Below are 15,932 nucleotides of genomic sequence, written 5' to 3'. Positions count from 1 at the left end.
TTGCCTGCTTTTGAGCTGCCACAGAGAGGGAAAGTTTATTTAAGGCACAAATAGCTCAACCGGCCACTGTTGCCCGTACTACTATTATTCCCTATCTCCCTATCAAGTTCATTTTCCCCTTCTTGTGTTTTGCCCTTCTTCCTGTTCTTATCTCCTTTTCCCATGCTCCTGCCATGGCATTTAAAGAGAGAAAAATAATGTATGGAGAGCTCATCGTATGGTCTATGTTTTACAACCAGTTAAATATAATTCTCACTACAACAGGGTGAGGAAGGTATTACTGTCCACTGTGTAAATAGAGAAGCTCAGTAACTTGGCCCAGGTCCCATATGTAATAAACTGACAGGCTTGAGAATTGAACCCAGGTTTGTTTGGTTCTCCCCAGGTGGTTGGGTCTCCTACTCTCACATCTAAGGAGGGTGCTAACAGAATCCAGGCCCTGGGACAGAACCGTTTAAGGTGCCCACACTGACACACTTAAGTTCCATTTTGGAACTTGGAGGCTCCATTAATTTCATAGTCACCTACTTTAATTGCCATGGTCCTGCCATGTGGCCCACTTCTCTGTGTTTGTGTTACATACATGTGCGTCCCTGTAGGCTGTGAATTCCTTCATCTAATCATCTTTGTATCCCTCGCAACAGTGTATGGGGCTTTGAAAGCGGCACACTCGATGGGGTTATGATGTTAAATATGCTAGTCTATAAACTTCTTTATGCGCCTAAGATAAAGATTAAATGAATGAGACTGAGACTGAAGCCCTTATACTTTAAGATGTTGCGGCATGAATTCTATTGCACGTGTGTCTACTAATAAAGCAGGGCACAGTGAGGAGAAAGGCATCAGGCAGCCCATCCTCCTGAAATGCACTCCTTGGTGTCCCTGGATTATGACTTTTGGAACGTCTTACTAGTCTCTAACTTCCTTGAGGGTAGGAACTGGTCTTTTCTTTATCGGTTCTCTAGTGCCTACATTTTCTGGCATACAGTTCCTGAAACTTGAAAAATACTTGTGAAATGGTTGAATGTGCTAAGTTCTCAGCATTTCCTCTTAAACTGCTGTTTGTTACTGGTGCTTACTATGGACCCCCATGCGGTTCTTAAATGACAGATTGTATCTGGCTTCTGCTTCTGAGGTTTCCTTGTACTGGTCCGACATCTTCTTCTCCCAACTTCATCTCTTCCAGCTCCTGCTTTGCATCAGGCATAATTCTATGAGCAGAAGTACAGCTGGGAGGAAAGTGAGGGATGTGGGAGCATGGGCACCACGGTTTCTCCTGAGCAAATCTCCAAAAGGGAGATGTGACAGTTCTTAAGTATGGTGAAATGCAGTTTGAGGAATCCAAGTCTATCAGGTGTAAGCTTCCAGGAGTCCTCTCTTAGTGCAGTACTTAATGCCTGTAGCATGGAATTGTGACAACACGTAGGAAATGCTGCCTACCAGGGAAGCTCATGAAAGATTCAGTGTCCAAGTTTTCCTGGGGGCTGCTCATGTAGGTACTCTTTGCCTAAGATATTCCCCAATATCAGCACATTATCAAATGTGCTCGGCACAAACCACATAGTTTCTACAAACTGTTGAGGCACACAGAGCCCCTCTTATCAGTTAGGGAATGGTGGAAACCCTTCTGAAATCCAAATTCCCAGATGCCAGCCAACCTTGCAATCAGGTCTTTCTACGGCCAGCAGTCTCAGGGCTGCTATGCTAATTCCTTTTTTTCAGACCCCTCAGCTTCAGGTTTGTGTGGGGGGTGTGCCACCTTTACAGATCTTACAGTATGTAGGAGCAGTGGCCCCCATCATATCTCCATTTAATTCACCACTCTGGCTCCTGCAGATTTAGGTAGATGCTGCAGGATGACAGCAGACTAAAGCAAATTCAGCCAAGTAGTAGCCCTGACTACAGCTGTGTGCCAGATGTGACATCTTGCTAGAGTCAATTAACATGGCTCTGGGTACATGGTATGCAATCAGTGATCGGTTGGGTGCATGCTTTCCCATCCCTATTAAAAAACAAGATCAGAAACAGTTCACATTCACATGGAATTAATAAAAAGCAATGTTAACAGCCTACGTTATAACTCTCCTGCTTCTGTTATAATTGAGAGACCCAATCCAGGTAGATATTCTACAGAAAATCACTTAGTTCACTATATTGATGGATTATGTTAATCAAATGGGATGAGCAAGATGTGACTAGTAAATTTGACGCCTTGATAAAGTACATATGCTCTAGAGGGTGAGATAAAACTCATGAAATTCAGGGGCCTACCACATGAGTAAAATTTTGGGGGAGGAGTGTCCAGTGACCAGGGGCACGCTAGGACATGCCCTCTGAAGTAAAAGACAAAGTACAACTTGCATCTCCCACTATGAATAAGGAAGCACAATGCCTAATAAGCCTCTCTGGGTTCTGACGGCAGTGTATTACAAATCTGAGAATACTGCTCTCAGTTATATACTGGTGACATGAGGCTGCCAGTTTCGAGCGAGGCTGAAAGGAAAGAGGTCTATGGCAGATTCATATTGTGGTGGAAGCAGGCCTGCTACTTGGGTCACCTAACCTAGCAGACCCTAAGATATTACAGTTATTGGTGGAGGAAAAAATGTAGCAGAAGTTAAAGCAAAACCACTGTATACATACTCTTGATTTTTCTCGGCTCATTTTATTGAATAACTGAATGTATAAAAACCACATAGAGAACATTACTGGAAAAAAATTTTTTATTCTTCAAATATATAATGGATTCTTCACCACTCAAATTATTTCTATAATAATTTTATCTTTTTATTAAAACTATATATATATATATATATATATATATTTTTTTTTTTTTTTTTGCGGTACGCGGGCCTCTCAATGTTGTGGCCTCTCCCGCTGCGGAGCACAGGCTCCGGACGCGCAGGCTCAGCAGCCGTGGCTCACGGGCCCAGCCGCTCCGCGGCACGTGGGATCCTCCCGGACCGGGGCACGAACCCGTGTCCCCTGCATCGGCAGGCAGACTCTCAACCACTGCGCCATCAGGGAAGCCCCGTAAATATATATTTTTAATATGTTTCATCTTTTCTCAAATGAATGACTATGGTATAATTGTGATTATCTTTAGCAACCAAAATCTATTTCCAGAAATTTAAACTTGATATGGAGAAAAATGCCATATCAAGTCCTTTGTACCTGATTTGGTGCTGAGGTTGAACTGGTGTATTGGTTTGTTCCAGGATCCAGAGGCTATTCCAAGCTTGAAAGCAAAGTGATAGTCTTAGGTTGGCCTTGGCTGCTTAAGGAACCTCTGGATGCGGGATGACTGGCTCTGCTCTGCAGAGGACAGTTCCTTCTCAGGCTAGGCTGGAATCTCTGGGAACAGTGGACTGAGGTATGCACCATGTTCAGGCATTTGTTTGGGTGGCAGGTGGAGAGGACCCTATCTCTTATGTCAGATTTCTATCTATTGGTAATCATTTCTCCATAAAAATAAATGGCAAGTGGAAAGCTCTGGGTTCTTGATGATACCAATACTTTGCCCACAGTTCTCTCTCTCTTGATGATACTAAGACCAACGAAAAAGAAGACAAAAGCTGAGTTCACTGTGAACACTAGTAGCAGAAGTGACTGCGGCAACTGTGACGATAGTGGCAGAAACTGGGGACTGATTTTTGGATAGGTCTTCTGGGCTTGATTTATTCTAAGCAGCCAGCAGAGATCTAGGATTTGGACATACTGTGCTTGGATCTGTCCTCTTAGTTTTCTCCACTGTCCACTGACTTTTTTTTTTTGCTCAAAAACAGGTTGAGGGAAAGAGTCTCCACCTCTATCACAGAATCTCCATAAAACTTAAGATCATACCCAAACTTCCCATTAGAGTGTCCACTATGAATTCAAAATTAAATAACTCAAATAAATAATGGGTAGGTAATGAGGTTTTTTTTAAGGTAGTAAAACGACAGGACCTCCATGATTTCTTCTTAGCATAATGCTAATCTTTCAAATGTGGGTAAAATCCCGTTTAGAGGGAAGGTTTGGAATCCTACATAAAAACGTAACGTGCGTTAAAACAGAAAATTCTTAAATATAAAAAAATTCAAGTGACCATATCCTTACTGATATTAATGTAACACAAATAAAATTACAATGAACATTAGCAAAAAATGCAGCTCATTTCTAGTTAACACATTGAAATAACTGATATTCAAACTGTAACTATTATAGCATGGACGTGTGAATGAAGTTCATGAATGTACACATGCTTCAAAGTAGAATTTGGCTTTGGGCTAGTAATTTTATTCTGATCCACAGTGTTTATGACTCTTCATTTCAGTTGTTTTTACTAACAAATTAGGAGATAAACCTAAATTTCTGACCCTTGGATTAATTAGAAAATAACTAAGAGTTATTCTTTTGTAAATTCAGTAAGAAGCTATTCTAAAATTGCTGTTTACTTATCCAATTCTCTAAATAAAAGCTCTTGGATAGTAATCTACTCTCCTAATTAAAGGAAAATATTATAACTCTCTCTCCAATTCCTATTTTAACTAGAAGAGCCACATCATTATTTTTAATGGTTTCTTCTGCATTTCGTATTTTAAAAAACGTTAGTAACACTACTTTCTGTAAAATACAAAACAGCATTGAAAGTATCCAGTTACTACTGGCATTCAGATTTTGAAGATACACCTTTATGATGAAATAACAGTCATGAAACAAACTGTTCAGAACCATCAGAGTAACCATTTGAAAATCAGATTTATGACCCTCTTTAAAAATTTGTTAAAGCTATGCTGGTTTACATCAAAGTACTCCTAGTGAGGAGAAATGATGTACTGTACCGAAAAAACAAGACCTCATCAGGGGTCTTCTTAACTTGGCTCTGAACAACTTTAAAAGCCAAAAGATCTGCACCATATGTTGTTCTCAAGGTCAGTACCATGGGATGCCCTGTAAAAAGATCTTTTGGTATTACTGATAACAAAAGAACCTTGGATTGGATCCAAGATGGACATGTGTTATAAATGAATTTTGCTTTGTGGTAAAATACAGTTAAAGTACAATTCAACGTACTTACCATAAAGCCTACATAAGCAAAGGTACTCCTTTGAAGCCAAAAATCTGATGCTGCTAAAGTGTCCAGTTTCTACTATTACAGCTTAATGTGGCTGATTTGAAATCATTTCCTTAGTCCTACAGAATCTTCTTGATTTTTAACATCTTACAATAGTGACCTGGCACTAGTTTAGGTCTATAAAAACATAATTGTCACAAGTCACCCAATAACATGACAACCAACACAAATTTCTGCACATCTTAAAAAAAAAAAAGCCTTTGGATAATAACACTAATGCGTAATGCTGCGGAGGATCCAAAGAAGCACTCTAAATGACAGATATTATTTAATGATGGTAATCATTTTCTGAAAAGCTGTACCAATAACAATTTTAGGTAGAACATAACATGAAATTATTTCATGAAATATAGTCTTGTTCTATGCTCTCCTGACACCACTCCCAAGAGAAAGCGTCCAGTCTATTGGCTGTTTCTTTGCTGATGAGACATTCATCCTTTAATTCCCTGATTGTCTTCCTCAATGATTTTTGTAAACGTCTTTCTCGGCCTAAAACATTCCGCAGACTTTTCTTGGTATCCTCTAGCTCGCTGATCACTTGATCTAATTTATGCTTAAGTTTCTTTGGACTGTCCATCACACTGTAGCTATGTTCCTAAAAACATAAACACCAAGTTATTAAACCAAACAGACAAGCAGTGAGATAAAAAATTATAACTAGGCCTCAGCTATTTCTCCACTTACTATACTTAGAGAAGATCTTTAAGTTGGTGACACTAAGAGGTTTAAAGAACACAGGAAGAGGATGGGGGTAGAACAGTATTTTTGGCGCCTAGGGCCTCCCTCTTTGTCTAAGGCCAGGCATACACGAGGAGTACAGAATCCTGTGGATGGGAAGTACTTCTCACCTGGAGGTAGGTATCTGCTTATGAACAGCGAGACATTCACAATGACTATACAGCTTTTGGTCCCTAAGTGTGGAGCTGCTAAGTTTAAGTTTTACCTATCACAAAAACTTAAATTTTTAAACTTTTAACTGAATTGCTTTATTTTGATGAATATTTCACTTTATAAGGTATGAAAGGAAAGGAGCACTGAAGCAGGTCCTCAGGCTGGGTGTTATGGATTTAGAGATGACTCTGGTCTTGGGGTTTTAAAGTGATAATTTAAGTTCTCAGTATTTACTGTGGTTATGTTTATGTCTGCTGGGTAGACTTTTCTTCATCCAAAAACAACACTGACATATCTTATAAATGTAACATAAAATAATTTTGAAAAGCTGTTACTTAAAATTAGTGAAGAGGACTTTGCTTTCAGCCAAGATGCAATAACATAGACTGGATTGACTCCTATCTAAAAAAAACCCCAACACATGGCCAAAAGATGTAAAAATGTTTGAAGATAAACAGACATCAGCAGATACTGCAGAGAGATGGGAAACAAAGAGGTGAGTCCTAAGATTGCCCAGCTTACTGCCTTGAGAGAGTTCTAGGCCTCAGTGCAAGGGGAGGAAACCCAGGTAGAGCTTGGTAGATAGAGTTGAGGAGATAGTGCAAAGTATCCAGGGAGACCAAGGTGGCTACAGTTCATAGGGCAAAGTATTAGAGAGGAAAGAGCTACACAGAGAGAGAACCCTGGAGATCTTCAGAGGCTCCCCCTCAAGTATTTCTTTGTAGGAAACTGCTCGAGGTTGAGGAAAGAGTGACCAGAACAGGTCAGGAGTGCCCTGAGCTCACAGGGCATAGACACTACTCCCACCAGGCAGACCAGATTCATGGGGCACTGAGCAGAGTATACAAAAGTCTTGCCTCAGTGGTGGAGAATAAATAGCCTGAGACTGAGCACTGTTCTAGTCCTACCTAACAAAGCAAAACCTGAAAGGATCAAATTGTTTCCAAATAACCGAACTCCGTAACCAAGCTCAAGAAAACAGGACAAAAAACTATCCAACATCCAGCAAGGTAAAATCCGGCACTCAAAATTTACCAGGCACACAAAGCAGCAGGAAAATACGAGCCATAATAAGAGATAAACCAATCAACAGAAACCAACCCAGAACTCACAAATGTTAGAATTAGCAGACAAGGGAATTAACGAAGTTAGTAAAACTGTATTATATATGTTTAAAAGTTAAGCAGAGACATGAAAGATATTAAAAGAGAATCAAATAGGATACCTGCACATAAAACTTACAATTTAAATTTATTTATAATAAATTTAATAGATTTGTTATCATAATAAATAATATATAACAGATTTACTATTATTTAAATCTCTTTAAAAGATAATTTATTGTTTAAACAAAAATAATAAAATGTAGTGTGGGGTTCATAGCATATGTAAAGTGAAATGTATGATAGCAGTAGCAAAAAAGGTTGGAGAGGAGAAATAAAGTATATTATGATAAGATTCATATACCATATGCTAAGTGGAATAATATCACTTATCATGTAGCCTGTGGTAAATTAAAGATGGATGCTATAAACCCAAAAGCAACTATCAAAGAGTTATGGCTGATGAGTGAAAAAAAGGAGACAAAATGGAATTGTAAAAAAAATTCAGTTAATCTAAAAGAAGGCAAAAAAAGAAGAAAATGAGAACAAAGAACAAATGGAACAGGAAATAAGTAAGATGACAGATTTAAACCAAACCATATCACATTAAGTAATGTGATATAAAAAAATTTAAAGTAATGTAATAATAATCACATTAAGTGTAGAGTTTAAATAATCCAATTAAAAGGCAGAAATTATCAGGTTATATTAAAAAAATCAAGACCCAAGAGTACATGCTGCCCAGAAAAAAAGCACTTTAAAGATAAAAAGACACAAACAGGTTGAAAGTAAAGGAGTTGAAAAAGATACACTACAATAACACTAATAAACAGAGAACTAGAGTGGATATGTTACTATCAGACAAAGTAGACTTCAGAGCAATGAATACTACCAGGGATAAAGAAGGCCACTTCTTAAAAATAAAGGGGTTAATTTATGAAGACATATGAATACTAAATATTTAGTACCTAATAACAGCTGCAAAATGTAACAAGCAAAAACTGACAATTTAAGGAGAATTAGACAAATCCACAGGTATACTAGAAGATTAACAGCTCTCTCTCAATAAAAGATAGAACAAGTAGACAGAAATTAATTAAGAATGCAGATTTGAACATTATCAATTTGACCTAATTGACATTTATAGAACATTCTGGCTAACATCAGCAAACTATACATTCTTTGCAAATGTATGCAGAACGTTTACCAAGACAGACCATATTGTAGGCTATAAGTCTCAAAAAAATTAAAAGCATTCAAGTCACACAATGTATATTCTCTGACCACAACAGAATTAAGTTAGAAATTAATAATAGAAAGATATTGGGGAAATTCCCCAATATTTGCAAACTATATAGCACACTTCCAAACAACCCATGGATCAAAGAACAAATCAAAATGGAATTTGGAAGTATTTTGAACTAAATGAAAATGAAAACACATTTAATTTGTGGAATGCTGCTAAAGCAATACTTAAGGAGAAATTAATATCACTAAATGCTAACGTTAGAAAGGAAGAAGCCTCAAATCTATGACCTCAGCTTCCATCTTAAGAAACTAGAAAGATGAGGGCTTCCCTGGTAGCGCAGTGGTTGAGAGTCTGCCTGCCGATACAGCGGACACGGGTTTATGCCCCAGTCTGGGAAGATCCCACATGCCGCGGAGCGGCTGGGCCTGTGAGCCATGGCTGCTGAGTCTGCGTGTCCGGAGCCTGTGTTCTGCACGGGAGAGGCCACGGCAGTGAGAGGCCCGCGTACCGCCAAAAAAAAAAAGAAAGAAACTAGAAAGATGAGCACATTTTACTGAAATAAGTAAAAGGAAATAATAAAGATGAGTGGAAATCAGTGAAGTAGAAAATAAAAACAAAAAAAAATGAGAAAAATCAGTGAAAGCTAGTTCTTGACAAGATCAATAAAACTGATAAATCTCTAGGCAGACTAATCAGCAATAAAAGAAAACAGAAACAAATCACTGACATCAGAAATGAGACAGATGGTATCACTACAGATTCTATAGATATTGAAAAGATAATAAGGAAATATTTTGAATAATTTTAAGCTAATAAACTTGACAACTGAAATAAAATGGACAAATCCCTTGGAAGGTAACTAGCTCCTTAAAACACTTTCCCACAAAGAAAATTACAGTCCCAGATTGTTTTACTGGGAAATTCTACCAAATATTTATAGAAGAAATAACTGCAAATCTATACAAACTTTTCTAGAAAATTGAAAAATAAGGCAACATTTTCCAACTTTTTCTTTGAGGTTAGCATTATTCTGATACTGAAACCAGACAAAGACATTCAAAGGAAAGAAAACTATAGGCCAATATTCTTTGTGAACATACAAGGAAAGATTCTAAACTAAATTTTAAATCTAATCCAACAATATATAAAAGGAATAACATCATGAAGAAGTAGGGTTTATTCCAGAATGCAAGGCTGGTTTAACATTAAGAAATTAACTGGGGAATTCCCTGGTGGTCCAATGGTTAGGACTCTGCTTTTACTGCCGAGGGCCCAGGTTCAAATCCCTGGTGGGGTAACTAAGATCCCACAAGCCATGTGGTGTGGCCAAAAATAAAAATAAAAACAAATCAATCAGTGTAACTAATCATACTAACAAACTAAAAAATAAAACCCAAATGATCTCTCAGCAGACACAGAAAAAGCATTTGACAAAACATTCCTTTCTGATAAAAATTCTCAGCAAAGTAGGAGTAGAAAGGCACTTCCTATGTAACAGTATGGATGGACCTAGAGGGTACTATGCTAAGTGAATTTAAGTCAGACAGAAAAGGACAAATACTGTATGATTTCACTTATACGTGGAATCTAAAAAACAAAACAAATGAACAAACATGAAGCAGAAACAAAGATGTAGATATAGAGAATAAACAGGTGATTGCTAGAGGGGGTGGGGAGGAAAGAAACAGGTGAGGAAGTAGGAGGAACAAACTTCCAGTTACAAAGTAAATGAGTCAAAGGTATGAAAGGTACAAGTGTTGGGAATACAGTCAATAACTATGTAATATCTTTATATGGTGACATATTGTAACTATACTTATTGTGATCAGTTTGAAATGTATAGAAATATGGAATCACTATGTTGTATAACAGGAAATAACATAATGTTGTAGGTCAATTATACTTCAAAAACAGACAAACAAACTCAGAAAAAGAGTTCATATTTGTGGTTATCAGAGGCAGGGGATAGGAGGAGGGAGAATTGGATGAAGGCAGTCAAAAGGTAAGAACTTCCAGTTATAAGAGAAATAAGTACTAGGGATATAATGTACAACATGACAAATATAATTAACACTGCTGTGTTATGTATGAAAGTTGTTAAGAGAGTATATCCTAAGACTTCTCACCACAGGAAAAAATTTTTTTTCTATTTCTTTAACTTTGTTTATATGAGATAATGGATGTTCACTAAACTCACTGTGATAATCACTTCCTGATATATGTAAATCAAACCATTACTGTACACTCTAAACTTATACAGGGCTATATGTCAATTATATCTCAGTAAAACTGAAAGAAAAAAATTGAAAGGTACTTCCTCAATCTGATAAAGGGCAGTTATGAAATAACATATTTAATATCATATGAATATCTTTAATAGTGAAAGACTGAACAACTTCCTCCTAAAATCAGGAGCAAAGCATAAAGATCATTTCTCAGTACTTCCCTTCAGCATAACCTTGGAGGTTCAAGGTAGTGCAATAAAGCAAGAAAAAGAAATGAAAGGCACTCATATTGGAAAGGAAGAATTAACACTGTTTTTTGTTTTTTTTTTTTTGGCCACGCTACGTGGCTTGTGGGATCTTAGTTCCCCAAGCAGGAACTGAACCTGGGCCCTCAGCAGTGCAAGTGTGGAGTCCTAACCACTGGACCGCCAGGGATACCATAAAACTGTTTTTAATGACAGACACCATGATTGTCTATGTAGAAAACCGGATAACCTCTAAAAAAAAGCTTTGATAATTAATATGTGAGTTTAGCAAGTTTGACAGATACACGATTGATATACAAAAGTCAATTTATTTAATAGAGAGAGGACAGCAGAAGCAAAGAACTACAATCCTGCAGCCCGTGGAACAAAAACCACATTCACAGAAAGATAGACAAGATGAAAAGGCAGAGGGATACATACCAGATGAAGGAACAAGATAAAACCCCAGAGAAACAACTAAATGAAGTGGAGATAGGCAACCTTCCAGAAAAAGAATTCAGAATAATGAAAGTGAAGATGATCCAGGACTGTGGAAAAAGAATGGAGGCAAAGATCAAGAAGATGCAAGAAATGTTGAACAAAGACCTAGAAGAATTAAAGGACAAACACCTAGAAGAATTAAAAAACAAACAAACAGAGATGGACAATACAAAAACTGAAATAAAAAATACACTAGAAGGAATCAATAGCAGAATAACTGAGGCTGAAGAACAGATAAGTGACTTGGAAAACAAAATGGTGGAATTCACTGCCACGGAACAGAATAAAGAGAAAAGAATGAAAAGAAATGAAGACAGCCTAAGAGACCTCTGGGACATTAAATGCAACAACATTCGCATTATAGGGGTCCCAGAAGGCGAAGAGACAGAGAAAGGACCCGAGAAAATATCTGAATAGATTGTAGTAGAAAACTTCCCTAACATGGGAAATGAAATAGCCACCCAAGTCCAGGAAGTACAGAGAGTCACATACAGGATAAACCCAAGGAGAAACACGCCGAGACACATAGTAATAAATTGGCAAAAATTAAAGACAAAGAAAAGTTATTGAAAGCAGCAAGGGAAAAAGGACAAATAATGTACAAAGGAACTCCCATAAGGTTAACAGCTGATTTCTCAGCAGAAACTCTACAAGCCAGAAGGGAGTGGCATGATATACTTAAAGTGATGAAAGGGAAGAACCTACAGCCAAGATTACTCTACCCGGCAAGGACCTAATTCAGATTCGATGGAGAAATCAAAAGCTTTACAGACAAGCAAAAGCTAAGAGAATTAAGCACCACCAAACCAGCTCTACAACAAATGCTAAAGGAACTTCTCTAAGTGGGAAACACAAGAGAAGAAAAGGACCTACAAAAACAAACACAAAACAATTAAGAAAATGGTCATAGGAACATACATATAGGTAATTACCTTAAACGTGAATGGATTAAGTGCCCAAACCAAAAGACACAGGCTTGCTGAATGGATACAGAAACAAAACCCATTTATATGCTGTCTAAAAGACACCCACTTCAGACCTAGGGACACATACAGACTGAAAGTGAGGGGATGGAAAAAGATATTCCATGTAAATGGAAATCAAAAGAAACCTGGTGTAGCAATACTCATATCAGATAAAATATACTCTAAAATAAAGAATGTTACAAGAGACAAGGAAGGACACTACATAATGATCAAGGGATCAATCCAAGAAGAAAATATAACAATTATAAATATATATGCACACAACATAGGAGCACCTCAATACATAAGGCAACTGCTAACAGCTGTAAAAGAGGAAATCGACAGTATCACAGTAATAGTGGGGGACGTTAACACCTCACTTACACCAATGGACAGATCATCCAAAATGAAAATAAATAAGGAAACAGAAGCTTTGAATCACACAATAGACCAGATAGATTTAATTGATATTTATAGGACATTCCATCCAAAAACAGCAGATTACACTTTCTTCTCAAGTGTGCACGGAACATTCTCCAGGATAGATCACATCTTGGGTCACAAATCAAGCCTCAGTAAATTTAAGAAAACTGAAATCACATCAAGCATCTTTTCCAACCACAACGCTATGAGATTAGAATGAATTACACAGAAAAAAACATAAAAAACACAAACACATGGAGGCTAAACGATACGTTACTAAATAACCAAGAGATCATTGAAGAAATCAAAGAGGAAATCAAAAAATACCTAGAGACAAATGACAATGCAAACAGGACGATCCAAAACCTATGGGATGCAGCAAAAGCAGTTCTAAGAGGGAAGTTTATAGCTATACAAGCCTACCTCAAGAAACAAGAAAAATCTCAAATAAACAATCTAACCTTACACCTAAAGGAACTAGAGAAAGAAAAACAAACAACACCCAAAGTTAGCAGAAGGAAAGAAATCATCAAGATAGAGCAGAAAAAAATGAAATAGAAACAAAGAAAACAATAGCAAAGATCAATAACACTAAAAGCTGGTTCTTTGAGAAGATAAACAAAATTGATAAACCCTTAGCCAGACTCCTCAAGAAGAAGAGGGAGAGGACTCAAATCAATAAAATTAGAAATGAAAAAGGAGAAGTTACGACACTGCAGAAATACAAAGCATCCAGAGAGATTACCACAAGCAACTCTATGCCAATCAAATGGACAACCCGGAAGAAATGGACAAATTCTTAGAAAGGTATAACCATCCAAGACAGAACCAGGAGGAAATAGAAAATATGAACAGACCACTCACAAGTAATGAAATTGAAACTGTGATAAAAAATCTTCCAACAAACGAAAGTCCAGGACCAGATGGCTTCAGAGGTGAATTCTATCAAACATTTAGAGAAGAGCTAACACCCATCCTCTCTCAAACTCTTCCAAAAAATTGCTGAGGAAGGAACACTGCCAAACTCATTCTAGGAGGCCACCATCACCCTGATACCAAATCCAGACAAAGATACTACAAAAAAAGAAAATTACAGACCAATATCACTGATGAATATAAATGCAAAAATTCTCAACAAAATACTAGCAATCAGAATCCAACAGCACATTAAAAGGATCATACACCATGATCAAGTGGAATTTATCCCAGGAATGCAAGGATTCTTTAATATACGCAAATCAATTAACGTGATACACCGTATTAACAAATTGAAGAATAAAAACCATATGATCATCTCAATAGATGCAGAAAAAGCTTTTGACAAAATTCAACACCCATTTATGATAAAAACTCTCCAGAAGGTGGGCACAGAGGGAACCTACCTCAACATAATAAAGGCCATATACAACAAACCCACAGCAAACATCCTTCTCAATGGTGAAAAAGTGAAGCATTTCCTCTAAGATCAGGAACAAGACAAGGATGTCCACTCTCACCACTATTATTCAACACAGTTTTGGAAGTCCTAGCCATGGCAATCAGAGAGGAAAAAGAAATAAAAGGAATACAAATCAGAAAAGAAGAAGTAAAACTGTCACTGTTTGCAGATGAAATGATACTATACATAGAGAATCCTAAAGATGCTACCAGAAAACTACTAGAGCTAATCAATGAATTTGGTAAAGTTGCAGGATACAAAATTAATGCACAGAAATCTCTTGCATTCCTATACACTAATGATGAAAAATCTGAAAGAGAAATTAAGGAAACACTCCCATTTACCACTGCACGAAAAAGAATAAAATACCTAGTAGTAAACCTACCTAAGGAGACAAAAGACCTGTATGCAGAAAACTATAAGACACTGATGAAAGAAATTAAAGATGATACCAACAGATGGAGAGATATAACATGTCCTTGGATTGCAAGAATCAATATGGTGAAAATGACTATACTACCAAAAGCCATGTACAGATTCAATGCAATCCCTATCAAACTACCAATGGCATTTTTCCAGAACTAGAACAAAAAATCTTAAAATTTGTATGGAGACACAAAAGACCCCAAATAGCCAAAGCAGTCTTGAGGGAAAAAAACGGAGCTGGAGGAATCAGACTCCCTGACTTCAGACTATACTACAAAGCTACAGTAATCAAGACAATATGGTACTGGCACAAAAACAGAAACATAGATCAATGGAACAATATAGAAAGCCCAGAGATAAACCCACGCACCTAGGGTCAACTAATCTATGACAAAGGAGGCAAGGATATACAATGGAGAAAAGACAGTCTCTTCAATAAGTGGTTCTGGGAAAACTGGACAGCTACATGTAAAAGAATGAAATTAGAACACTCCTTAACACCATACACAAAAATAAACTCAAAATGGTTTCGAGACCAAAATGTAAGACCGGACACTATAAAACTCTTAGAGGAAAACATAGGAAGAACGCTCTTTGACATAAATCACAGCAAGATCTTTTTTGATCCACCTCCTAGTGTAGTGGAAATAAAAGCAAAAATAAACAAATGGGACCTAATGAAACTTTAAAGCTTTTGCACAGCTAAGGAAACCATAAACAAGGTGAAAAGACAACCTTCAGAATGGGAGAAAATATTTGCTAACGAATCAACGGACAAAGGATTAATGGATTAATGGATTAATGGATTAATCCAAAATATATAAACAGCTCATGCAGCTCAATATTAAAAGAACAAACAACCCAATCCAAAAATGGGCTGAAGACCTAAATAGACATTTCTCCAAAGAAGATATACAGATGGCCAAGAAGCACATGAAAAGCTGCTCAACATCACTAATTATTAGAGAAATGCAAATCAAAACTACAATGAGGTATCACCTCACACCAGTTAGAAATGGGCTTCATCAGAAAATCTACAAACAACAAATGCTGGAGAGGGTGTGGAGAAAAGGGAACCCTCTTGCACTGTTGCTGGGAATGTAGATACAGCCACTATGGAGAACAGTATGGGGATCCTTAAAAAACTAAAATTAGAATTACCGTATGATCCAGCAATCCCACTACTGGACATATACCCAGAAAAAAACATAATTCAAGAAGACACATGCATCCCAATGTTCATTGCAACACTATTTACAATGGCCAGGTCATGGAAGCAACCTAAATGCCCATCGACAGACGAATGGATAAAGAAGATGTGGAACATATATACAATGGAATATTACTCAG

At 37.2% G+C, this 15,932-nt stretch overlaps 1 protein-coding gene across 5 annotated transcripts in view; it reads right to left on the bottom strand.

The window, feature by feature from the left end:
* Positions 1–2,881: 2,881 nt before the first annotated feature.
* Positions 2,882–15,932, bottom strand: part of THAP6 (THAP domain containing 6) — a 20,425-nt gene continuing 7,374 nt past the window's right edge. For 2 of the 5 annotated variants that reach the window (XM_060299484.2, XM_060299483.2), the window contains exon 7: positions 2,882–5,711. In XM_060299484.2, coding sequence (XP_060155467.1) covers positions 5,457–5,711 — 255 coding nt within the window. In that variant the 3' untranslated portion in view covers positions 2,882–5,456. The remainder of the gene's footprint in view (positions 5,712–15,932) is intronic. The other 3 variants (XM_060299480.2, XM_060299482.2, XM_030877873.3) reach the window with 2 other exon arrangements.

The sequence above is a fragment of the Globicephala melas genome, chromosome 5, assembly GCF_963455315.2.
Source record: "Globicephala melas chromosome 5, mGloMel1.2, whole genome shotgun sequence".
Lineage (NCBI taxonomy): Eukaryota > Metazoa > Chordata > Mammalia > Artiodactyla > Delphinidae > Globicephala > Globicephala melas.
Note: the sequence above shows the minus strand (reverse complement) of the source record. Positions and strands in the feature narration are given on the sequence as shown.